The sequence below is a fragment of the Protomyctophum bolini genome (assembly GCF_963924005.1).
Source record: "Protomyctophum bolini genome assembly, chromosome: 19".
Lineage (NCBI taxonomy): Eukaryota > Metazoa > Chordata > Actinopteri > Myctophiformes > Myctophidae > Protomyctophum > Protomyctophum bolini.
The window spans coordinates 6,213,854-6,241,380 of record NC_137880.1 but is presented as its reverse complement, the minus strand read 5'-3'; the positions used below and the strand labels follow the sequence as shown (position 1 = coordinate 6,241,380).

Below are 27,527 nucleotides of genomic sequence, written 5' to 3'. Positions count from 1 at the left end.
GGGGGATTAAGAGAACCATGTTGCACCTTTTGTCCTGTGTACGCTGTTGTCCTGCTGCGGGCTGCCCCACATACACATTGATGGAGCTTCAACCGCGGCCGCAGGGATGAAAGCAAATATGCACCGACACGGGCTTTCAAAGAGAGAATGAGAGAGAGAGAGAGAGAGAGAGAGAGAGAGAGAGAGAGAGAGAGAGAGATTGTAGTCGTGTTGTTGTGCATGCGTCAGTGTGTAGCAAATTGGTCCTAATAGAATGTGACGGGAGTCGAACGAGTTCGACAATATTACGACACGTCGTCGGCCATGTCTTTAAACTATATCCGAAACTTCTATGAGGGATGTGTAAGTAGATTATGAGAGACACTGATATACAGTGGATCTGTATATATGACTCAGTAGCCTATAGCCTACTCCCTCTTTGTTTTGTTGCAATTAAGCTGACTGTTAAGGGTTGAATGGTCAGGTGTAGCCTAATATAATGTACATGCAGTGAATTCATCATTTAACTTAAACAAAAGGAGTGTGTTTGTGTGTGTGTGAGTGTGTGTGTGTGTGTGTGTGTGTGTGTGTGTGTGTGGGGGGGGGGGGGTGCGTGCGCGTGTGCATGTGTGTGTGTGTGTGTGTGCGTGTGTGCATGTGTGTGTGCGCGTGTGCGTGTATGTGTGTGTGCGTGTGCGTGTGCGTGCGTATAGCTACTATACAAACCATATAGTTAAATTAACTCTATTTCTATTTTATTTTTAGGAGACAGCAGTCTCTCTCTGTAGGCAACAGGCTCATGGTGTTTTCTGAATCTTTTTATTCATTCGTCCTTGTGTCCAGTTTCTGTTGCAGTTGTAGTTGCAGTTGTAGCACAAATTGCTTTGTTGGGTCTCTATATATACGCCCCTATCTGCCCCCCCCCCCACCACCCTTCTTCTAGTATAGCCTATAACCATATAAGAGTTTGAATGATTTTTTTTTAATTAATTGAAACAGGCTGTCCATTTAGCTGCTAGCTAGCACACTGATGGCAGCTGCTTATTATTTGACTGACAAAAGGTTATTTTCTCTTTGTCCTCTCTCTCTCTCTCTCTCTCTCTCTCTCACTCGATCTCTCTTTCTGTGTGTGTGTGTGTGTGTGTGTGTGTGTGTGTGTGTGTGTGTGTGTGTGTGTGTGTTTGTACGTGTGTACGTGTGAGTGCTTCCATGCATGCATGGTTGTGTTTGTTTGTGTTTGTGTGCACGCGCCTGCGCACCTATACGTGTCTGTGTGTGAACGCTTGCATGCATGCTTGTGTTTGTCTGTCTGTGTGTGTGTGTGTGTGCGTGCGTGCGTGCCAGCTCCGGCCTCCCACGGTGATAGGTCAGTTCCACACGCTGTTCTTCGGCTCGGTGCGGATGTTCTTCCTGGGCGTCCTGGGCTTCGCCGTCTACGGAAACGAAGCGCTGCACTTCAGCTGTGACCCCGACCGCCGCGAGCTCAACCTCTACTGCTACAACCAGTTCAGACCCATCACGCCGCAGGTATATATATATATATATAGGCCATTCTTCTGACCTGAGATCAGATTCATAACGAGGTTTTCCGCTGGACACACACACACTACTGGTCTGATTATAACCCGTTCTGACCCGAGATCAGATTCTATAAAAATGTCAGTCGTTCTTCGATTTGGAAACCGTGGTTCCAAAGTTCCCCCCCCGTGCCCCCACTCTCTCATACAGACACACACACAGACGCACGCACGCACACGCAACTTGCAAGCCCGCAACTAACTGGTGTGTTGTATCTTAAAGGTATATTCAGTGATTTCACTTAATTCAAATATCACTTATGTTTTTGTTGTTTTGTTGTGATAATCCTCTACTATAGAGAGTGCTGACCATATAAGGAGTTCCTCCCTGTCCCCAGTTAACCCCTGGGGGTCAAAAAACCTTATAGGTTTCGTTTTTGGCTCTCTATCCTGATTGGATGAAAGGCTTAGGTCCCAGCCAAAAACGAAACCTAAGGTTTTTTGAGTGAAATCACTGAATATACCTTTAAGTCTTATGAAGGTTGTGTATGCTTTGTCGATCCGGTTCTGAATGTCTTTACTATAGCTCCCCCATCGTGGTGAATGATGCTTCCAAGGTATGTGGAGTTCTTTGTATTCTCCAGTACCTGCTCCTCTATTGTTATATGTGTTGGTGTACTGGTGTTAATTAATGGGCATGATTTTGGTTTTATTGATGTTAACGATCAGTCCGACTTGTTGGCCGTAGTGTTGGAGTCCGTCTGTTTTTTCCTGAAGATGTGTGTGTGTGACATAAGGGCGAGGTCATCCGCAAAGTCAAGGTCTTCGATGGTGGAATGCAGGGTCCATCGTATCCCTCTTGCCTTGTCTTCCGTGCCATGCTCTCCTCATGACCCAGTCTATTGCAAGATTGAAAAGTAGTGCTGGTGACATCACACGTACATCCTTGGCGCACTCCGGAATGTACATCAAAGCTGGCGATGCTTGTTCCCAACAGTGCATGAAAAGCCAGTATAGAATTGTCGGATGATTTTAACTATGTGGGAGGGGATTCCATATAGCTTCTCATGATCTTCCAGAGACTATCGCGATGGATGCTCATGTCAATAGCCTTCTGAAAGTACAGCTGTCGTTGCCATTCACTAGTGCACTGCTCAATGATGTCCCTGAGAGTGAATATCTGGTCGACGGCGCATCCCTTTCCTCTCCTAAAGCCGGCTTGTTCATCGCAAAGTACTTTATCAACTGCTGGTGTAATACGGTGCATGTATGATGATTTTACAGAAGATTTTGCTAGGAACAGAGAGAAGTGTGACGCCCCTCCAGTTGTTACAGTCGGATAATGTTCCTTTCTTTGGGACCTTAACGATCACTCCTTTTGTGTCCAGTCCGATGGTATCTTCCCTTCCACCCGGATGTTGGTGTATAGTGGGAGTAGGATGTTTGCGGCTAGCTCTGGCTCGACTTTAAAGAGTTCTGCGTTTAGGTTATCGGCACCTGGGGATTTTTCCGTTTTTGAGTGATTTAATGGCTTTGGTTATTTCTTACTTTTGTTGGTGGGTTGATGTTAATGTCCAGATCTTCTACAGCTTCTTGTGTTTCTATTGGGTGTAGAGAGGGGGATCTCTGTTGAGAATCTCTTTGAAGTGTTCTGTCCGGCGATCTTCTTGTTCTTTTTCTGTGGTGAGTTAATTGTCCTGGTTTGCTTCTGATATGTTGGGATGTTTCTGAAGTTTCTTCCACATATCGGGTTAGTGATTTTGTATACTGTTCCTTGTTGGTTTACGGGATGCTGCTTCTTCTGCTGCGCCTGCCAGCTCCTCTAGGTATAGGCTCTCTTGTCCCTCCTTATTAGGCTTTTCACCTGCTTGTTGGTATTGCGGTATACTGGACTTGCAGTTCTTGCTTGATCCTGGATGAAGGATCCATAATTGATGTTAATTGAATTATCTAACATGTTTTTTTTTTACATCTCTGATCCAAGATACCAACATTGTCCTTCATAGTGGACTCTAATGAAAGCTCGATCTGCTCAAGCTGATGCCAGTAAAACTAATGAAAGCTCTGCTCAAAGCTGATGCCGGTAAAACTATAATGAAAGGTCGTCTCATGAATGCACAGAGGGTGTACACTACAGATAGATACAGTAATATTGCTGCTGAAATTCTGTGTTTTATACTCCTGTGCCTAGTTGCAGTGAGAGGCGTAAATCTTGGGTGTGAAACACTTTTTCTCGAATGAATCATGAATGAATTCATGTTTCAACCTCAGTTTGGGCTAAATCTAAAAAGTGCCGTCTTTGAAGTCATTGCACTATACCTCTGGTGAGGCAACCAAAGCCAGACTGTAATGACCTCAGTGCAGGTATAAAGAGGCTCAAAGGGGCTCAGCATTGGACATTTGCATGCACGCCAGAAGGTCCTTAACCCATTCTGACCTGAGATCAGATTCATACGAGGTTTCCACTGGACACACACTGGTCTGATTAACCCATTCTGACCTGAGATCAGATTCTAAAAATGTCAGTCGCTCTTCGATTTTTCAAAAATAGCAGACCTACAAGCTCGTAGCGCGCCACTCGGTGGCGCGCTATGAGCTTGTAGATCTGCTATTTTTCAATAGCTAAAGCATAACATGATGCTAACACCTAAATGGGTTCCCGTTCAGAATGGGTTAAACTCATCCTTTTTTCATGCTCGCTGGCTGGCATTCAACATATTTCCTGTGGCGACGATATGGCTAACAAGGTTCTGCTTCACAGTACTGGCTACAAGGAGGTGTCCTGCCCACCCACAAAAAAGAAATAGCCTCACAGTGTGAGCTTGTAGATCTGCTATTTTCAGTCAAATCAGCCATTGTAACGGCATCAAGGCCCGCCCAGAATACTTTTTTAGTCGACTATAAATCAACTGTCGATTCAGTCGACTATAAAATCGTATGACATTTAGTCGACTTAAAACATTCCAGGTGACTAAGAAATGTCACTAAAGACTAAATGAAAACTGTTCAAAAGACATAAAACTAAAATCAAACTTTGCTGCCAAAAACAACAGACACACGTTGCATAACTGTAACTGGGTGTCTCCATGCATTTCCAATCCAACGGGCACTATTATTATTATTATTATTATTATTAATTATTATTAGTATTGTGTAGTTTGAGTTAACCCATTCTGAACGGGAACCCATTTTTGTGTTAGCATCATGTTATGCTTTAGCTATTGAAAAATAGCAGATCTACAAGCTCATAGCGCGCCACCGAGTGGCGCGATACGAGCTTGAACGACTGACGAATCGAAGAACGACTGACTTTTAAAAAAAATCTGATCTCAGGTCAGAATGGGTTAATCAGACCAGTGTGTGTCCAGTGGAAACCTCGTATGAATCTGATCTCAGGTCAGAACGGGTTAAAGCAGGGAGTCCCTCTTGGTGTCGGGGGATATAGACGTTATACAGTCTCCCACACATTGGATCCTTACAGGGTTGTTATGTCACATTATTATACAGTTGCAATGTCACTTTGTTTTCATCTCCGACATGAGACATAAACCTTGCAGATTGCAGCTGGGTTCAGAGTGATATGCCCCGTATCGGCTATACAGCCTTTTATAGTGCAAAACAGCAGAAGCCAGATGCTTTACAATTTAAAAAAGAAACAGAAAAAGAAATAAGTCTCAGTGGAATGAGAAACAGCACCCCATATTTTTCGGTGCTGATATAATCAAAGGGGGGTCCACACCAAGAATGAGGACTATGAAGGTAGAACTAAAAATATGGGGCTTTAAAGATCATTTGAAACCGGAGTTTATAACCACAACAACAACAACAACAACAACAACAACAACTACAAAACAATATTGTCGGTTCACCTTCAAAGCAGCTTGACGAACGAAACGCTGACAGCCAATCAGAATCCGTAGGGGTTTGCAAGGCGTCGCGTTTTGTCGCGTCGGTCGAACACATCGCTCACATTCCACACGTTCCGTCTCCAAAAAAACTATGGAACGCACGTGCCATTACAATCAGAACTGCAGCCATGCACACTCCCAATCTTCCGCCGTCGTCGTCTGAAAACCCACCTCTTCAGACTCCATCATGGCCCCGTAAGCAAAAGGCTCAACTTATGTAACTTAGAAAGCATTTCATGTAGAGACTAAAGGCTCATACATATAGTCTGGATTTTCCGTGGTGAGGTGACCACCACCGAACTACAGCATGACGTCACGAGCCGCGGTGAAGAGCAAACCACCGCCGCCACCGCTCCAGCCCTTCTCTGTTCTGTTTTTTACTCACCGCCGCTCAACGTTATTTCAGCTCCGGTGGTCAGCTCACCACCGGAGAGCGGTATGGTCACCTCACCACCGAAAATCCAGACTATGAATAGGCCTTTATAGATGTAATTTTATGTAGTCTTGTAGCATTCTTCGTAGACATATACAGTAGCACTATAATGACTGCAATGGAGCAGCTCAGACAATTTAGGTCCTTAGTTTAATAACAGAGTACAGGTAAAAAACGACAACGTTACATCTTCGTCAGGGCAACACACACACAAGTACACACATGGTACAGGGGATAGGCCCTTAGTTGACCAATGTCACACACGTATTTTTCACGTCCCTTCTGCACTATATACAGTATAGTATATGCATAGTGTCATTGTATAGATATTCCACTGTTACATTCTTAGCGTATACGATATGATTCATGATAACTATACTTTTCATGACGTATCACCATACTCTTTGTTCTTGCTTAATGGCGGTGGTGAGGTGACCACCTACAAGCTCGTAGCGCGCCACCGAGTGGCGCGCTACGAGCTTGTAGGTCTGCTATTTTTGAAAAATCGAAGAACAACTGACATTTTTAGAATCTGATCTCAGGTCAGAATGGGTTAATCAGACCAGTGTGTGTCCAGTGGAAACCTCGTATGAATCTGATCTCAGGTCAGATTGGGTTAATGAAGCTTATCAGACGGAACGTTATATATACGCCAGAAGCAGTTGCCGGTTTGGATTCCTTCTGGCGGAACGTTACGTTACGTCACAACAAGCAGTTAAACCGTTTGAATTGATTTGACATGAATTGATTCTTTTGTCTTTCCTCTTTGCCGCGCGTCGACTCGCAGGTCTTCTGGGCGTTACAGCTGGTGACCGTGCTGGTCCCGGGCGCGGTCTTCCACCTGTACGCGGCGTGCAAGAACATCGACCAGGAGGAGATCCTCCAGCGCACCAACTACACGGTCTTCTACATCATCTCCGTTCTGCTGAGAATCATCCTGGAGGTGATCGCCTTCTGGCTGCAGAGTCACCTCTTCGGTTTCCAGGTGCGTATACAACCGTGCAGTGTTGTTTTTGGCAGCAAATGTTTCGTTTTTTTTAGTCATATAGTCCTTTGAATAGTTCTCATTTACATTCCTGCACCCAATTTAATCCATTTTGGGCCTGACCTCGACATTTAAAAAAAATGTCTTCTAAATGGAGAAGACATTTCGTCTTCTCCTGGAGGAGAAATTGACGCAAGGCATTAATGATTGATTGATCTGCCATTTTTGAAAGGTCGTAAAAAGCTTGTGCAAATCTTTGAATATATTATTTTAAAGGTATATTCAGTGATTTCACTCAAAAAAACCGTAGGTTTTGTTTTTGGCTGTGGGACCTAAGCCTTCGTCCAATCAGGATAGAGAGCCAAAAACTAAACCTAAGGTTTTTTGACCCCCAGGGGTTAACTGGGGACAGGGAGGAACTGCTTATATGGTCAGCACACTCTATAGTAGAGAGGATTATCACAACAAAACAAAAAAATAAGTGATATTTGAATTAAGTGAAATCACTGAATAAACCTTTAAGTTGAGCGTTTTTAGCTCAAATCTTGGCTTCTTCTGGGTCCCTGGAACAAAATATTTGGGTAACACCTTACAATAACGACCTGTTATAAAGCATTTATAAACATTTATAAGCAGTTTGTGGATGAGAAATAATCATGAACAATCATTGTTGACATCCGTATAGCTAAAGCATAACATAATGCTTAAAAACACCAACAAGGGGTTCCCGCCCAGAATGGGTTAAGCTTTCTCATTGAAATGAATCATAATGGCTGCACCTCGTGTGTCAAGTTAAGATTTTAAGGGGCACGTAACCCGCATGTTCAACCAATTGTCTCCATAATAGTTGGTCCTCGCTTAATGCTTCATGCTCATTATAAGACGCCACAATTTCCATTAGTGAGGCGGCATAGCTAGCCTATCGTTCGTTTTACGATAGAAGCGCCGAGTTTGACACATTATATCGAGAACAAAACTGGATATTTGGGGCCATCCCAAATTCTCATCCTGGTGGGCGTGGCAGCCGTTTTTCAAAATGGCCGCCAGCTGCTGTTCAAGTTTTCCTAAACGACCATCTCTAGCAGCTGCAATATTTGCTGTGCGAGGCTGAAATGTTGCTTGAAGGTCAAGCGCTTCCATACCAATTGGCTAAAAGGTCCGCAAACTGTCCACCGAAGTCACCGGAGGACTGGTCACGCGTTTGAGGGTGGCATTTGGGCCCACTTGGGGCCGTGGCGAGCAGTTATCGTCCTCCGGACCCCTGCGTGAGGTTGCTCTGACCGACGGTAATGATCCTTCCGCATGAGGGTCTCCTACGGAAACCTTGTTACGACAAGTTCGGGCATCTTCCGAAGCGCTCTGCCATTTTGATATAGAGCTATATGCTACCGAATAAGTCACTCCCATAGCCACACCCCTTTTTCGGAAGATGACCAGTTACTCATCTGTTTTTTTTTTTTTTTTTAGTCATGACCAACCTTTCCAAAAAAAGAAAATGTACACATTTGTATGTCTACTTGGAAGTTATGCACCTTTTTGTGATAGGCCACTCCCATTGCATTTGCCCCACCCCTTTTGGCCAATTGGGATGAAAGCACTTGACCTTCATGCAACATTTCAGCCTCCTACAGCAAATATTGCAGCTGCTAGAGGGTCATTTAAGGAGATTTGACCGTCCACTGGCGGCCATTTTGAAAAGGGGCTGCCACGCCCACAAGGGTGAGAATTTGGGATGGCCCCAAATATCCAGTATTGTTCCCAATATATGTCAACACTTCTGCCAAATTTGGCGCTTCTGCCAAATGAGCGCGCGGCTCAGGAATGTCCAGAGCATAACAAATCTGTCACTGTGTAGCAGGGGCGGAGCTACCGGGGGGGTGAGGGGGGTGGTCACACCCCGGCCCGGACCTCCGGGGGGCCCGGGCTGTCAGATGATCGATTGACGATTTTTTTACACAGTCACTCACGACTGATAAAACCAGCGGGCCCCCACGAATCCCGCAATTAACCAGATACAGAGCTTATATAGCCTATAATAGCCTACACTTTAGCAAAATATCATGTATGATGAGAATGTACTGCGCTGGACTGTACAAGCACCGTGGAGTCTGTCTCACACTCTCTCCAACAGACATCCCAGCCACGCTCCAAAAGTGCAAGTCTCTCTCTGACGCCCTGTGGAAGTCCCTTCCGCAGCCCTCTGGTGATATTCTCAGTCCCGTGCGCGGGTTTTCAAATCCCAGCAAATAAACAAAACCACGTAACTACTCACCGACACAAAGCCTGCTAGACCTTGTTAAAAGTCTATTTTCGTATCTGGGAAGCGTCTCAGGTCCCCAGCTTCTCTAAAATACACTTTGTGCCATCTTAATAACGCAATGTACCCTGCATTTTACCGGGCAGTCATTTCTTCTACTATGGCATTTTCGGGTTTTGCCTGCGCCGATCTGGTTGGATTAATTTTATTTAATGATTAAAATAGTGCATTTTATAGAGAAGCTGGGGCTGCAGAAGGGACTTCCACAGAGAGAGACTCGCTGAATAAGCGGTCCAGGGCTACAAAGTGGCAGCACCTGTCACTCATTAGTAGGCTAATCACTCTGTGAGAATTTAGGAGTGCATATACATGTGTGGACTTCCTTTTCTCCACAACGGACTGTTTCGATTCTAAACCCCTTCTTGTTGCTTTTCCCTGTGTGCGATCAATCAGCAAGTGAAACAGAACACAAAGATGAGTAGTAGCCTATTTATTTTTTAACACGCAGCACCTCTCTCTCTCTCTCTCTCTCTCTCTACGTCTCTCTCTCTCTCTATGTCTCTCTCTCTCTCTCTCTCTCTCTCTCTCGTGTGTGCATTGCATTGACGCGATCAACCAAATATAACACTTTCCCGGCCTCTATCTGTGACTGTGATCAGCTCAGCAGCAACTGTTAACGTAATTATTTTTTCTTCCGTTCGGGGGGAGGGGGGGGGGTGCTGTTGGGAGTCTGGTTCGGTGAGGCCCGGTCGTGCTGTCTCACCCCCCGGCCCGGCCCAATGTTGTTCCGCCACTGCTGTGTAGCACACAGTCATGATTGAACAACACCAGAGAGATAGCTTGTGTATTGTAGTTGGGTTGCAAAGTGGCTTGATTCTGTGACTCTGTTACTTTGTCTGCCAAGCAAAGCCCCATTAGGCTACACTGCACAGTCACACACACAGTCACACACACACACACACACACACACACACACACACACACACACACACACACACACACACACACACACACACACACACACACACACACACACACACACACACGTCTTCATAGTGGGCAGCATTGACAACAGTGAGGATGTTACCATTTCCCCACAAGAAATCTATGATCCAGTCAGAGCACTTATTAGACTTAGGCATGTGGTATGGACAAAATATTGGCCAAGCATTTAACATTTGCTTTAATAAAAGTGCCTGTTATTAAAGATAAGTCTGGGAAGCTGAATAGCTCAGATAGTTATCGACCCATAGCCCTGGCAGGTATTTTATCCAAGGTCTTGGAGAGGACTATACTGAACAGACTGGAGACGTTTGTCCTGACGTCTGACAACCAGTTGGGTTTTAATCCTAAACATGGTACCGATATGTGTATTTTTGCCCTGAAGGACATTTTAGATTTACATAATGGACATAATAATACCACAATTTTTACGTGTTTTATTGATTCATCGAAAGCCTTTGATCGTGTCAATCACGAAACATTGTTTAAAAAGTTACAGAAACAGAGGGGTTCCTACCTTTTTAATAAGAATCCTGGCCTCTTGGCGTGCACGTCAAACAATGTGTGTTAGATGGGGTAACTGTGTCTCATCCCATTTCACAGTGAAGCTCTCAGCATGGCTCAGACTGTGACATTATTTATAATGCAAAGAAGAGCTGTTTGATTGTAAGAACCAAGGAAGACATTTCCAGTCATTTCCAGGCTTTTTTCTATAGGCTACTATTTGAATATTAACCGTATCACTGCCACCTGGTGGACGCAAGAGCCAACGCCTGACTGCTGACCCGGATGTACTTGGTTTTAGTGTGGTGGGGGCCGCCAGTTGCCCATAATATGGATGATGAACTTTGAAGACGGAGAGGGAATCTAGACTCACTCCAGAGGGCCACTTGGCCTATATACTGTTGAGGCAAAAAAATGGCCGATCTACAAGCTCAAAACGTGTCGCACTGTGACACGTTTTGAGCTCGTAGATCGGCTATTTTATTTTATTATATTTCATTTCATTTCATTTCATTTCATTTCATTTCATTTTATTTTATTTTATTTTATTTATAAAAAATTTAATAGTTTTAATTTTTTTAATTTTTTTATTAAAGCTACGAGCTTGTAGGTCTGCTATTTTTGAAAAATCGTGAAAATGTGCCTCAAATCATTGAACAATTATATATTATTACATTTCTTTTAATGTCGACGTCAGGCCTAAATGGGTTAACTTAAAGGTATATTCAGTGATTTCACTTAATTCAAATATCACTTATTTTTTTGTTTTGTTGTGATAATCCTCTCTACTATAGAGTGTGCTGACCATATGATATAAGGAGTTCCTCCCTGTCCCCAGTTAACCCCTGGGGGGGTCAAAAAACCGTAGGTTTCGTTTTTGGCTCTCTATCCTGATTGGATGAAAGGCTTAGGTCCCACAGCCAAAAACGAAACCTAAGGTTTTTTAAGTGAAATCACTGAATATACCTTTAAATGATGACCATGCCCCCCCCTCTCTCTCTCTCTCTCTCCCCGACAGGTCCACCCTATATACATGTGCGACGCCAGTGACATGGAGAAGACCTTCAACGTGACCAAGTGCATGGTGCCGGAGCACTTTGAGAAGACCATCTTCCTCAGCGCCATGTACACCTTCACCGTCATCACCATCCTGCTCTGCGTCGCCGAGATCTTCGAGGTACTCTTCCGGCGACTCGGCTTCCTCACATAACAATGACCGCCGCCGCTGGGCACCGCCGTGCCGCCGTGCTGCCGCAGACGCAGACGACGTCGCCGCCGCACGGAACGGAGCTATATAAGCGAACAAAGTCACTGCGCAGCATGCAGGGCCGGATTAACACGTCTGAGTGAGGGCCCCCCCTGGGCAATGAGGCTCGAAGACCCCCCCCCTTCACATGCACACGTAAATCTTTTGCTCAATATTTTTGCTTTTTTGGGGCGGATTTATGCCGTTATATTGGCCTATTTCCACGACCCCCCCCCCCCAGAGTGACATGAGCCAATCTAGCGCATTGTTGCTGCTTTTTACACACAATTGCACTTTTCAGCGGCCTTCTTAAAACACCATTTATTTCATTCGGATTAGCGGGGAACATTTCTGTCTGGGGGAGGGAGGCACAAAAGAAAATGTTTTTTTTTTTTTTGGGGACCCTGGTGTTCAAGGGCCCCTGGGCACGTGTCACCCAAAGTGCCCATATGGTAGATCCGGCCCTGACCCCGCGCGTATGAACAATTAGGCGGACGACGTTGAAACTCCGCCATGTTCTAAATGGGGGGGTTCAGTGGTTTCAGTGGTTTTTCCATAGACGTTTCAGAAATTAATTTATTTAAAGACCTTTCAAGCCAACTCGGATCATGACAAAGCATGACCATAAACACAACACTTTTGGCCGAAAGCATTATTAGAACCAAGAAGAAGAAAATAAAAAAAAGGGCAGGGTACAACACTTTGTTTTTGACTGTTTTTTTATTTATTTTTTATCTAAATAAATACTTTTTGAAACGTCTGGAAAAATGAATCCTTATACATTCTGCGACGCTCTATAGTGAGTAAGTTGCTATCACGATTATGAAATGGTTAATGGTGCATTTATATAGCGCCCTTTATCCAAGGCGCTTTACATACTGTAGATTGTTGCATTACATTCACCCCGTTCACACACACATTCACACACCGATGGCGGCGGAAACCATGCACCAACCAGCATATATCAGGAGCTATTAGGGGGTTCAGAGTCTTGCTCAAGGACACTTTGACACTTACTCTATAGGGGGAGCCCGGGTTCGAACTGGCAACCTTGCGTTTCCCATCCGGCCCACTCTACAACCCCTGACCCACCGCCGCCCCGTTGTGAGAGGTTATACACCTACCAAACATCCGCATCAGAACTCCTGAGAACTCTCCTAGGGTGTTATTATTATTATTTTTTAATGATTCTTTCTTTTGCCCCTTAGCTATAGTGAGGGATCCTTCCTGAATTCAGTTCAGGGGTATCTGTGTGTCAGTGTTTACGGCCGAAAACCCACGCAGGCCTATACCTCTGCCTATAGGAATTGTCGGGGGATATAGTGACACAAAAATGGGCTTTTTTTTCTCGTCGTTTTCCTCTTCAAGATGACTGTCGGCGTTGTGTACCGTGAAAGACAGACATCCTACACTCACCTTTTACTAGTGGGAGTTCAAGGTATAGAACATAGTTCCATCGTCTTCTCGAAGAGACCAGAGATGTTTCAGGAATATTAATATTAATGAACACTTAACTGTATCTGGGTGTTCTTATAAGGTCGTAGTATATAATAAATTCCTCCGTGTAATGCAATAACTGTGTCGTTATACAGTTCAGTTGAGATGCCATCAATTCTAACCTGTTGGTTTAGTTCACACAAATGGACAAAGAATAATATAGGCCTGACGCAGTCATTAGAAAAGTGGAAAACTGGAAACATTTTCAAAATTTGAATTGAATTGAATTGGATTAGTTATTGTATATGACTATCTCTAAATTGGCTTCCATAATTTGAAAGTAAAAAAGAATATGTATGCCACACACTACAAACTAAATTGGTCGAATTAAGCAATATTATACTCGAACAGTGAAAATCATGAATGAAGAAAATAATGCTTTTTTGGCGTAGATGTAATTTGTGAAACTTTATGATGTTTTACAACTGCAGGTTTCAACGGCTCAGGTGTCAAAAAAGAAAAGGCTTGTGGCGTTCTCCTCCAAATAGTTGTCTGGTTGGTTTTCCATATAGCTATACCACAGCCATGTCTTTATTATTCTTGAGCGAGAGAAAGCACAGCAATTGATTTCACGTAGTCGGATGATGAGTAATGGCAATCATTTCTGTGGCTGGTCAATGAAGTCAGTGCGTGTTTCAGGTTGTTAAAAACCCATTACAGTTGGAATAGCTCTGGATCATTTCTGGGCACGAAAAACAGCTCTCCTCCACTTTGAAAAAACCTGGACCAGGGCTGTCCATTTCTCCCTTATTCCCCTCTCCCCCCTTTCATAGCTTTTGGTATTTAAAATAATGCTTTCTTTGATTTTACACTCACTGTCGCTCTTAGTTTTATTTAAAAAATGATTACCTCCATTGTTTTTGTACTGTTGTTTTTATCAGACATCCATCCAACTTTTAGTTATGACGTTTTCAGCTTAAGTGTGTAAAAATATCATCTCAGGTAACAATATTCCAACCATCAGACGGCGTCAGGTTTTTTTTAAATCCTTTTAAATATTGCCTTCATACAGCATGTCATAACACTGTAGATGATGATCCATATAAGCTATATACTCACAGTCTTATAGTGATCAGACAGTTAAAGGGACACTTCACCCTTTTTGCAAAAAAATACATGTTAATGACGTTTAGAAGCTTTAGAACACTTTCCCGAGGGTATTTATGTGTGTAATATGTGGTTTTAGATATTTTAGATTGTAGCAGTGAGCCTGTTGTCTCTGATGTCATGGACACTGGTCTCACTACCTTCCTGGACTACAATTCCCATAATTATTTGGTGCACTGCTCCTCCTTGTGGATAGGGGGGAGAGCTGTCTTACTGAGACAACATGTAGTCCAGGAAGGAAGTGAGCCCAGTGTCCATGACATCAGAGACAACAGGCTCACTGCTACAATCTAAGATATCTAAAACCACATATTACACACATAAATACCCCCAGGAAAGTGTTCTAAAGCTTCTACACGTCATTAACATATATTTTTTTGGGAAAAGGGTGAAGTGTCCCTTTAATAAGTAAGAGGATTTGAAAAGATAATATATATTTATATATAGTGGTCCTGTTGTCTGTGACAGTCGGTTGTTCTGGTATATGCGTGACTTCAGGATATAGTTTTGAGGTTTGTTTGCCTCTGAAGGTTCTCTCTCACCCAGGCGTCCTGCAGACCTCCCCCCCCCCCCCCCCCCCCCCCCCGTTTACATTAAAGGTTTTATGACATTCATTTTAATTTGTTTTTATTTTTCGTTTTTATTTTAGATTTCATGACTTCAATTACACCCCAAAATCCTGAACTTTGAACATTCAGTGGATTTTCTGTGGTCTGGAGTTTTCTTTGGGGTTTGGAAGCCTTTTGAGCTACAATGAAAACAGGCAACACAGTGAAAACAGTGACATCTGCTGGCAAATCCCATTGACATTATATGGGATTTGCAGGCTCTTACATCACAAACTGCCGGCAAATCAGAGCACCTGTTTGAGCCAGAAAACCCCAGACCACAGAGAGTCTACTGAATATTAAAAGTTCAGGTTTTTTGGGTGCAATTGAGCTTAGAAAACCTACAAAAAAAATAAGAACAATTCCAAAACCTTTTTTTTAATGTCACAATCCCTTTAATGTGACATTGGCATTGTGACATTGTAAACACGGACTAGTGAGATCGCGGTAAAATAAAAAAACGGTAACCGCTACAACCAAAAAGATAATGACTGGTTGTACGTTATATGTGGACGCGACGGCTTCAGAAACGGAGATGTGTCCTTATTTTGGAATTTTTGGGAAGGCTTACAGTATATATAGCTGAAATATGTTGATTGTGTTCAAGTGCTTATAGTAATGAAAACTGTTTCATCCATTTTACGGGAGCCTCTTAACCGCCATGCCACGAAACGGCATTCTCAGACCTCAAAAATCACCATAATATGCCACATTTTACGCTAATAATAGCTTTTTTTTTTAATAGCTTAAATGCACCTCCGACAATAATTTGCTGATTTAATTTTTATTTATTTATTTTGTTTTGTTTTTAATTTCTTTGGCGTGCAGAACCTGTTTAAAGTGTATACTTCATGATTTTTTACTGTCACAGAATCGCTGACATGAAAAGAAAAAAAACAAAGAAACTTAGAATCATGCACACATTGCTTATGGATTTGTCTGGAATGTTCCGGTCTCGAGAAGGACTGAAATGGGCTTCGTGCACACACACACACACACACACGCCATTTTGGAAAGAACTAGGGGGCCCTTCCCTATACTATACCGCTGATGCTAATGAAGGCTCTGTTCCATTCTGGTCAAACAGAGTCAGGGTGCATGTTGGCTCACTGGAAACAAATGTTCCAAATGGCCCCGCACGGGTGTGTAAAAAAATTGAACCTCTCAGAGTTACGGGGGTTCTGACCATTGCACACTTAAATGGAACAGCACCTTAATTAGTATCATCAGTAACACCTGTGAAGGAAGTACACAAAGCAGCCCCCAGGCCGGAACTTTTACTCTTTACATTTTCAGGAACGAATACAGTACGATCTTTTAACTGTATTCTGGGTTCTTATACCTATACGTTGTGCCATGTATAGCGTTCTTCAATGTGACAAGGTTATACCAGGACTCATTTCATTTTGCATATGTTGTGGTCTCTTGTCTTTGCGTGTGACTCATTTCAACCTGTTGTACAGTATACGTACAGTAGTTCACAACCTCTCACCGTCGTGGAATAAAGGGCCACATTTCATATGACCAATGCATACAGTATATTATATACAGTAGTCAGACTTCTCTGTCCAAATGTCCGTCGGAGTGCCTGATGTTTAGGTGACTAGTGATTTTGCTGTCTAGTCTTCTTGAGATGATTGATTAAAAAAAAATGTTGACGATTGACTTGGTTTCATTATTGAATAATTCATTATTTAGCGGGGTGATTCATTCATTTCATCAACTGGTGGGTGTCTGATAGACAGACTGGGCGACAGTCTCACTTGCAATGACTTCACATTTCATGACAAACACTATTTACAGATGGAGGGCACGGCTATATGGGTAAGAAATGTGCTCCTGTTAATGCAAATATCTACTGTATTATATGAGTGAGTGCAGGAGAGAGAGAGCTAGGCCTTGGTAAAGTGCCCATTACAACCTGCAATGTATTACAGATGGCTCTGGCCACCAGTGTTAATTTTTTCACAAAATTTTGATTTAGTCTTATAGTCTGAGTCTTTTGAATAACACACCATTTAGTCTTAGTCCTATTTAGTCTTCTGAAAAACCTTAGTAGACTTAGTCTTTAGTCTTAGTCTTAATGCAATGTTAATTTTGCCAGAAAATATTTAGTCTTAGTCTTTTGAATACCACACAATGTATATAGTCTTAATCCTATTTAGTCTTCTGAAAACCTTAGTCGACTTAGTCTTTAGTCTTAGTCTTATAGTCAACAAAATTAACACTGCTGGGCACACACCCTGCAACAGTTTGATGCATTTCTACACAAATTTTTGAACACACACACCATCCTCCCATAAACCATCAAACACATCATCCATTCAACAGAGGTTGACTTCCCATGGACACCACCATGTTTTTTCATACCACAGACAGATCATACACATAAACAATTACTTACAAAAAATATATATATTTTAAGGACACAGACACACACACTACTCCATAAAACACAGTTACCACACACAGAGCACACACTTTTGCAGGAATACATTATTTCTTTATGAAGCAGAAAGAAGCGCTCCAAAGTAGGTGCGCCTGTACGTCCGTCCCCCTCGACGTCATCGCGTCCGCGCCGCCAGAAGCGTCTCCTATTGGACACCAAGGCGGAAGTGCAGAGCGACAGCTGGGGCACTCTTCGCTTGACAACAACAAACGGGACAACTTGTGTGTTGTGTGTGTACTACTTTCATTGATGTTTTAATATCCGTGTTGTTTAAATTGTGACTTGTACTATAATAAAAAAAAACCCACCGACATCATGGCTCTACCGCCCCAGTTCAAAGGCATCCAGCACCACCTCCGGACGGCCCAGGAGCATGACAAGAGAGACCCTGTCGTGGCGTACTACTGTGAGTTTGGTGTTTCTCTTTCTCTTTTTACACCTTTCTTGCTCTGACGTTAGCCTCCTACTACTAGCCCCGGCCGGTGGTGGCTATGCTATAGGGCTGTTAGCATTGTGGCTTTGTTTACGTGCTGCTGCTTCAGCCCAGGCTGCTGTCAAACTGTTTTAGCTTTAGCATTGTCCTATATATATAGCTGCCATATGCGTGACGAACGGTGGACGGTGGTGCCGATTCAGTGTTATCATTTATTATTTAAACACTTATCTGCGGGCTATACATTGTAGTGTGGCCGTTAAAGAGCCACTTAAAGGCTTCTTCTTAGCTGTTATCATATCATCATCACGCCATTTGTGGTAGGGTATTACGGTAGTTGTCAGAATCAGCTTTATGTCACGTCAAACTGAAATTCGTTTTTGGTGCAAAGTTCTGTCCTGAAGGGTGGAGATGAATTGATTGATTGAAGTATGTTTTAACAGCTTGCAGAATTACAGTACATTTCAAGCACAGCTCAATACAAAAAAACTGTTAACTGTACTGTGGACGACCCTTTTGATTGATTGATTGAAATATTTATTAACATTTTGCAGAATTACAGTACATTTCAAGCACAAACTCAATACAAAGACTGTTAACTGTGAGTGGACGACCTAAGTATTACACTTGTTTACAAGAGGTTCTACCTTTGTTCAATTCATCAAAACATTTAGAGACGTACAAATTAGACACTTCTATATAGTCAAAGAACGGAACAGGAATTCATCATAAGGGAGGTAAAAAGGGAAAAGAGTATACAGTGAGGGGAAAAAGGGGTGGGTGGGCGGATTCGGATTTTACGGGGGGCAGTTTCGAAATTGCGGCCGTCCGTAGGTGCCCATTGAGAGCGGTTTTGAAGGAGTCAAGGGATTCACATGTCTTAATGACTGTTGGTAGGACGTTCCACATTTTGGTGGCATATAGGAGCGCAAATAATTGAGTCCCTTGTTTGTGCCGAATCTGGGTTTTGCACATGGTTTGTTGAACTTGTTGTGTGTGTGGACTTCGTTGACATTAAGGAAGTATATTTAGACAGGTACATGGGTATCTTACCAGCTCAGTGGCCTTGTGGTTAGAGTGTCCGCCCTGAGACTGGGAGGTCGGGGTTCGATCCCCGGCCGGGTCATACCAAAGACTGTAAAAATGGGACCCAGTGCCTCCCTGCTTGACACTCAGCATCAAGGGTTGGATTGGGGGTATAAGTCCCTGCGACATGCTGGCGTCATGTCCAGGGGGTGTACTTCATCAAGCTGCCTCACGCTACAGAAACGGGAGATAGGCTCCTGCCCCTATGGGCCTCATAGCTCGGCAAGGCTACTTACTTACTTACTACATGTGTATCTTGGTGTTGTAGCGAGTCTTGTGGACCAGACCCATTGCAAGATGCTGTACTCTGCCGTCGACCCTAAGCCATTCCAGCCTGTCAAAGTGGACAGCGGTGGGTTCGGGGGGTGAGTCCTATAGTAGTAGCCTGACCAGTTTGTTTTGGGAAGTCTGGAGCCTTGTTTTAAGTGCCTTTTTTGAGGTGCTGTGGGTACCAAGAGGTGCATGCCACGAACGAATCATCACTTCATATTGTAGTAGGGTATACTGTAGTTGTCAGAATGAGCTTGTCACATCACAGAAGTAACTATTGTTTTGTTGTTGACACTAATTAGCCCGCGCGTGGACCCCCATTTGAAAATATATGCCAGGGACCCCCCCCCCCCCCCCCCCCCCGTGAGAGAAGATTTTCAGCAGTGATTCTCAACCCGTTTAATTTCAAGGTTTGACATGCATTTAGTCTAATGGCATTTCTATCTCCGGGGCGCCCAATTTATATTGTAAAATCAATGTTTAATTTAACTCTTGAGAGTGTAGAAATGGAACATGTACAGTTAAACTGTACATGTTGTCTTTACCTGCGATTGTCCAAAGTAGTCTACTATTTGACATTCGAGTGGCTTCATTTGTCACATTGTCAAGTATGTGCAGTGAAATCTAGTCTAATATGGAAGTCAGCCATCTGGTTCCCAACTTCCCACCAAAAACCAAAAAATAAACCAAGATGAAAAACGTTCGTCGACTACCTTTTTTCACTGACAAACTAAATGAAAACTAAGCTATGGTGACTAAAACTATAAGACTAAAATATACTGACAATTTCGTCAACAAATACAAACTAGACTAAAATGTTAGGAAGGGACTATAGTGGACAAGAGATCCAGTATAATTCATTTTACACTTGGTTGGCATGTGCAAATAGCCGATCTACAAGCTCACAACACGTCGCAGCGCACTCGTAGATCGGCTATTTTCAGCGAGTGTAAAAAAACACCCATTACGACGGCATCAAGGCCCACCAAAATAAATTTAAATCGACTAAATCAACTGTCGATTTAGTCGACTAAAACTAAATTAAGTTTCATTCCAAAGACTATGACTAAAACTAAAACTAAAAATGTCCTGCCATAAAACAACACTGGTTCCCACTAGACTATACCACTGCTGATAAAGCACTGTTCCGAGAGAGAGCCGCAGGCAGAACAATAGGCTAATGTTCCAAATGAGTTATTTTGTGGTGAGTCATATTCACACATTATGCCAACTTTTATCTGTAAGGTCGTACAAAACTAATATTTTTTAATTATGTGTGAGCCACAGAGGGGGGACTGTTCTAGTCCCATAATTCATAATTCAGAAGCCACACTCGGTATTTGTCCAAACAAAGAAATGACGGTTGTAAACTTGTATGTGTGGTAAAATTGACTGGTAGTGTGGAGCAGATGATCTTACTACTATAGCCACCGCAAAATGTTCCCATAGCGTCATGCTGGTGGCTTGAATCAAACTTTGCACCCACCCACGTTCTCAGGTATTTACTGTAGCAGGTGCTATCAGTTTTTTGAATAGAGCTGAGTCAGCTGACAACAATCACATTGATTGGAATGTGAGAATGAGCTCCCGCCCCGAAAGTTGCAACTCAACAGCAGCTCTCTGTGACAATGACACAACAACAACACAGCACTTCCTTATGTATAGTTTGCCTTAACCCATTCTGACCTGAGATCAGATTCATACGAGGTTTCCACTGCGGACACACACTGGTCTGATTAACCCATTCTGACCTGAGATCAGATTCTAAAAAAATGTCAGTCGTTCTTCGATTTTTCAAAAAATAGCAGACCTACAAGCTCGTAGCGCGCCACTCGGTGGCGCGCTACGAGCTTGTAGATCTGCTATTTTTCAATAGTTCCCGTTCAGAATGGGTTAAGAGAAGTATTTATATGCCATCACGTACACACTAGTGATGTGATTTGTTTTTTGATGAGCATTTTCATGTGTTTCAAGGTGTTTATTTCAAAATTATTTGTCCCATCATTCACATGCTCATATACTTATACATTTCAGTAGCACTATATAGCAAGCAAATGGACGCAAACAGACTTTGTTTTTGGGCCTGGTTGAGAACTCTAGTTTTCGCCGGCTGCCGGGAGCGGCTGCACTAATAATAACCTTGGGGCGGGCCCGTCTAGAGTTAGTAGAAATTTGAATGGACATGTATGAGTCAAAAGGGAGACATCGAAGAGGAAGGATGGAATGGGGGAAGGATCGACATATGTGAAAGGTCAGAACAGGTTCTGAGTATATATCCATACATGGAGATCTAAGGGTTTGAGGTAAGATGTAGAGTTGCTATAGCCAATATTGATGACATCAGGGATCTCCATATATGGGCTTAACTGTGACAGCAGGTAATGGAAACATTGAAGGGTTCCATATTTAATTATGATAATTTAGAAAGGACCGTATGATTTAATAACTTCGATAGCAGAGCTGAAACTGAGTTTCCTTGTTTGTGCCGAATCTGGGTTGCACATGGTTTGTTGAACTTGTTGTGTGTGTGTGTGGACTTCGTTGACATTAATACTTTTAGTGCCGGAAGTGCTTCAAAATAGGAGCTCTGGGGTGCCGGAGTTGTCTGAGCGCTTTTACTCTGAAAGCCATGAACCGGAAACAATTTCCTAAAAAAAGTTGACTTTACAAAGTTGACCTCACATTGCGATCATTTTAGTTTATACGATATATGATCCAAAAAGCGTTCAAATTTTGCGGGAGAGACGGATGAGGAGCAGAAATGAAGCGCCAGCATATCGATCCATTCAACACCACGGAGAGCGCCCTGGGATTAGGAGATACGAGTCATTCTTTCCGCCGCGCTAACATGGGAGTCAATGGCAAGCTAATAATTGCCCAGAGCGTTGGCATACGGCAAGCAAAAGGCTAACGGACAAAAAATAATAATAGGAAAAATATTATATTCTTATCTCGCCCCGTATCATTGAGGATGCGCTAGGACGGCCACAGACGTCCAAGGCACCTCTCGGTTCGAATCCTTAAGACGGCCTGAGGCGTCCAATGAAAAAAATGTGTTAATGCCCTAGGCCAGGGTCCCCCATAAGAGAACATCTTTACGGCTCTAGCAGTGATTCTCAACCATTTTTAATTTCAAGGACCCTCAGCTTTGACATGCAATAGACTATACGGACCTCCATTTAATGACATTTCTATCTCCGAGACCCCCAATTTGTATTGTAACATCAATGTTAATTTAAACTCTTGAGTTACAGACCCATTAAAGGGCCCACACTACGAGCTTGTATAGGTCTGCTATTTTTCGAAAAATCGAAAAACGACTTGACATTTTTTAGAATCTGATCTCAGGTCAGAATGGGTTCGTCAGACCAGTGTGTGTCCAGTGGAAACCTCGTATGAATCTGATCTCAGGTCAGACTGCCACTAAATGAGGCAGATATCAAGGCAGACGTATAATCCATTCCATGACTTGGGGGTTGTCCAATCCATCAGGGCAGCCGATCCCTATCTCTAATCTAATGTTTCGGTACAGAGAGCCAACAATCTTGTATACTCTGTATGCAAAACAAGGAAGTTAAGCCACTTTGGGTGGGAACTGCTTTTGGTGTTGGCATTACGTTATGCTTTAGCTATTGAAAAATAGCAGATCCACAAGCTCGTAGCGCGCCACCGACTGGCGCGCTACGAGCTCGTATAGGTCTGCTATTTTTTTTAAATCGAAGAACGACTGACATTTTTATAATCTGATCTCAGGTCAGAATGGGTTAATCAGACCAGTGTGTGTCCAGTGGAAACCTCGTATGAATCTGATCTCAGGTCAGAATGGGTTAACTTACCATTGCCGTGTCAAAGTATATATACAATCCGACACTAACACACTGTGTAGAAATAATAGCATATTGGAGATTGAGAAATGGAATTTCAATCACAAGAACGTGTTGTAGTATACAGACCTTTTAGATTATCACATAATCGTCTTATTTGCAATTATTGCAAAGTATTTAGTGTAATTTCGTCCGTAATCTTTTCGAGTGGAACTAATAAGTAAAATAATAATCAGTTGGGGACAGACAGACAGACACACACACACACACACACACACACACACACACACACACACACACACACACACAACGGAGACAGTCATTTCTTGCTTCTTACTAAGTTACTTAATATGCCAGACATTTCTTCGTATTTTGGATGTTTTGTCATAACCTTTTCATAATATGCTCCAGTGTTCATAGAAAAAAAACCCCACAATTATTTGTTTGATAATTCATCGTCACGTAGAATGTGTAATGACAGCTGTGTGTGTGTGTGCGCGCGCGCGTCCCCACTTTCAAAACATTAAAGCTAAACACACTCCCATATATATTCCAAGAATTGCACACATTTTCATGACTTTTTCAAAAGATAACTGCTATCGATCTATAGTTCCGCGATATCTTGCAGATGCTGCCTTTCGATATCGTGATATTTGGCATAGAAATATCGATATGAAATTGGGTCCATATCGTGAAGCCCTACTTGGATGGAGAAGAAAAAAAAAAGATATTTGCAAGCGTGTCCTGAGCCAAAAAAACAATTGCGGGTCGCGGGCCATGTAAAGTCCAGTTGCCTATAGGGACACATGAATAAATTTGACCTTGACCCCCACCCCTAGAAACAACCTTGCCTGTTTGGTACAGTGAAACCAAGCTTATACAAACCGGGTCCCGTCCCAACCAAGCAATACTGGGGTGGCAAAGAGTATGAAAATACATTTGTTCACTTTTCATTAGTCACCTCCAAAAAAATCCAATTTTGTTATTTCACCTGAACGTGTGAATGTGTCACTGCTTAGTGAGCTCAGTCAGCGCAACATTGTCATCATGACATGCCGGGGGCCCATAACCCATTCTGACCTGAGATCAGATTCTAAAAATGTCTTCTACATCCTGACAGTTTTCATTCTGACCTGAGATCAGATTCTAAAAAAGTCTTCTTATGTCAGTCGTTCTTCGACTTTAAAAAAATAGCAGACCTACACAAGCTCGTAATGGCGCGCGCCAGCTTGTAGATCTGCTATTTTTCAATAGCTAAAGCATAACATAATGCTATAACACCAAAAGGGGTTCCCGCGCAAAATAGGATAATACACACGTAATTGCGTTTCTCGGCATTGATCGAATACAACGGAGAATTCAACTCGCGGTTTTCGGTGACTTGACAGACAGCTCGTAGCGCGCCACTCGTCTGCTATTTTTTTAATATATATTCTTTCAGAAGACTTTTTTTTTATTTCAACGTCAGGCCTAAATGGGCTTAAAGTAACTCTAAGCATTATGTTATACTTTAGCTATTGAAAAAATTCAGATCTACAGGCTCATAGTGTGGCACCGAGTGCGAGCTTGTAGGTCTGCTATTTTTGAAAAATCGTAAAAAAAAAAAAAAATGCGGGACAAATCTTTGAATATATATTCTTTCAGAGCCAACGTTTTTTTCTTTTTTCGACGTCGGGCCCAAATGGTCTCGGCACCAGTACAGAAACCCCCCCCCCCCCCCCCCCTCCCGGCAGTACCCTTTCCTTGTTTTATCCATTTATTAACCCATTCTGACCTGAGATCAGATTCCAAAAAATGTCTCTGAAAAAGCCATGTTTCTATGTCAGTCGTTCTTCGATTTTTCAAAAAATAGCAGACCTATACAAGCTTGTAGATCTGCTATTTTTCAATAGCTAAAGCATGGGGAGCAGGGACCTCCCCCCAGAAGCAAAGATTTGAGTTAAAAAACTTTCTCTCTGAAAGAATATAATTATTATGCAAAGATTTGTGCCACATTTTCACGATAAAAAAAAAAATATATATCCGACCCACAAGCCGCGCTACGAGCTTGTAGATCTGCTATTTTCCAATAGCTAAAGTGTGACATAATCAATGCTTCAAATACCAAAAAAGGGGTTCCCGGCGCAAAATGGGTTAATAAAAGTGTTATGACGACTGAGACGGGATGTTGTCCATATTTAGTGTGGTGGAAGTATAAGGAAAGCAAGGAAAGCAAAGTCCTCCATCTCTGTTCATAAATTATTCCGTCAAGGTTACATTTACACTGTAAGCAAAGTAGAGGCAAGTGGTGTTTTTATTTTTTCTCCTTTCTTTTCTCGGTCGTGTTCGTCTTAAAGCTGCCATAAAGCAATAATATAACTTTTTTATGATTTTTTTTTTCTTTTTCTTTTTTGGTATTCAGAACCTGCCAGCAATGTATAGTCTCTGTGTCTGTCACACATCTAGGGGCGCTGCAATCTGCGTTCAAAGATTTTCCTAGTTTTGTCATTTCGGTCGATTCGCCTCATGTCTGCTTCCTGATTTGGTTTTGTCATTGCGACCGGGGTTTTGTGTTTTTCTTTTCGACCAATGACAAAGCTCACCCTGCCCCTAGATGTGTCACAGAGAAGAAAAGAAAATTGGGGGGACGGGGGGGACGGGACGTTCTACCCATTGCTGGCTGTGTGAATACCCAAAGAAAATGAGGAAAGAAAAAGCTGGTTCGACAGCACACAGAAGCTTGTGCTATTTTCAAAAGATTGTTATACATTTGAAAACTTGTGAAATGGGTGCTTTTGTACTTTTTTGACCTGAGATCAGATTCATACGAGGTTTCCACTGGACACACACTGGTCTGATTAACCCATTCTGACCAGATATCAGATTCTAAAAAATGTCAGTCGTTCTTCGATTTTTCAAAAATAGCAGACCTACAAGCTCGTAGCGCGCCACTCGGTGGCGCGCTATGAGCTTGTAGATCTGCTATTTTTCAATAGCGAAAGCATATGGAACAACATATTTTCAGATGGGGGTCCACGGTCAAATACAGATAATTCTGGTGGGGGGGGTCCTTGACATCGAAAAAGGTTTGAGAACCACTGAAAACTGTCAGGATTTATACAGTAGAAGCCATCGTTTGTATAGAATGGGCCTCAGGTCTAAATGGGTCTATAAAAACAGTAAAACACCCAAGTGAATTTGGAATTTCCGGGGAATTTTAACCCCCCGTAAAACAGAATATTTCTACGTTACAGTATTGATACAGTATTACAGTGTATTGATGCTAAACATGCGAGTGCTTTTGTTCCACCACGGGTGCAGATCATGTTGGACTGGAACCACTGGAGGTCAGCAGCCCCATGTCTGTGGGCTCTGGTGGGACAGGCCTGTGTGTGTGCCTGTGTGTGTGTGTTTGTGTGTTTGTGTGTGTGTGTGTGTGTGTGTGTGTGTGTGTGTGTGTGTGTGTGTGTGTCTTTTGTGACCTTAGTCGACTAAGGTTTTCCACAGAAGACTAAATTGGACTATAAGACTAAATGGTGTGTTATTCAAAAGACTAAGACTTAAATCAAAATATTGTGAATAAATTAACATTGGTGTGTGTGTGTGTGTGTGCGTGTCACTTTTCTTTGTTTTTTTGAGTGGTGCTATTATACCACTACAAGGAACAGCAATGTCCGTGTTCACCATACCTGTGTGTCGGTTATAACCCATACCTGTGTGACGTCAATGAGCACCAGTGTGACTATGAGTACCAGTAGGGGGCGCTGTTGTGCCCAGAAACCGAGAGAGACAGTGCTGCACTGTTCTCTGAGAGAGAGAGAGAGAGAGAGAGAGAGAGAGAGAGAGAGAGAGAGAGAGAGAGAGAGAGAGACATAGAAACACACCTTTCTCAGACAGTGTTTCTTTCTCAGAACACTGTCAGGATTTAGAAGAACATCTTGTGTATATATACGGGGTCTTTTGCAAGCCTTACTGGATCCGTTTCCCCCGGAATAATATTTTGAGACGGGCTGCCAAATTAAAATCTAATTCTGGGGCTCCTTGACCTGAAATAGTTTGAGAACCACTTGTGTATAAAACATGGAGTTTTTCAGAGAAAACTGTCAGCATTTAGAAGCCTTAAAAAATGTTCTATATCTAACTAAATCCTAAGCAGTTTTGTTGCTCTGTCGATCATGGTGCTCAATGTGAAGGACCAGCCCGACATTATAATGTATACCCTTTATGTGTGGCCCCTTGCTGGCCCCTGTGTGGCCCCATGCTGGCCCCTGTGTGGCCCCATGCTGGCCCCATGCTGGCCCCTGTGTGGCCCCATGCTGGCCCCATGCGTGGCCTCCTCCTGGACTACCACCAGGTGGTGTCGACGTTGTTGACGACTGAGAACCGAGGACCAAGACCTTGTGTCCTAAACCTCTGCTAATTTTCAGGAAATGGCGGGGGAAA

The 27,527-nt window shown here is 42.9% G+C and overlaps 2 protein-coding genes across 2 annotated transcripts in view; both read left to right on the top strand.

Annotated features, from left to right (window-relative positions):
• Nucleotides 1-303: 303 nt before the first annotated feature.
• LOC308334806 (gap junction epsilon-1 protein) lies at nt 304-11,795 on the top strand (the record flags this gene model as incomplete). Its single annotated transcript, XM_080791651.1, has 4 exons — nt 304-342; nt 1,324-1,506; nt 6,625-6,822; nt 11,604-11,795. 4 exons carry the CDS (start codon nt 304-306, stop codon nt 11,793-11,795), a joined length of 612 nt encoding a protein of 203 aa, XP_080647777.1.
• A 5,870-nt stretch (nt 11,796-17,665) lies between these two features.
• Nucleotides 17,666-27,527, top strand: part of vta1 (vesicle (multivesicular body) trafficking 1) — an 80,806-nt gene continuing 70,944 nt past the window's right edge. The window contains exon 1 of the mRNA XM_080790576.1: nt 17,666-17,898. Coding sequence (XP_080646702.1) covers nt 17,808-17,898 — 91 coding nt within the window. The 5' untranslated portion in view covers nt 17,666-17,807. The remainder of the gene's footprint in view (nt 17,899-27,527) is intronic.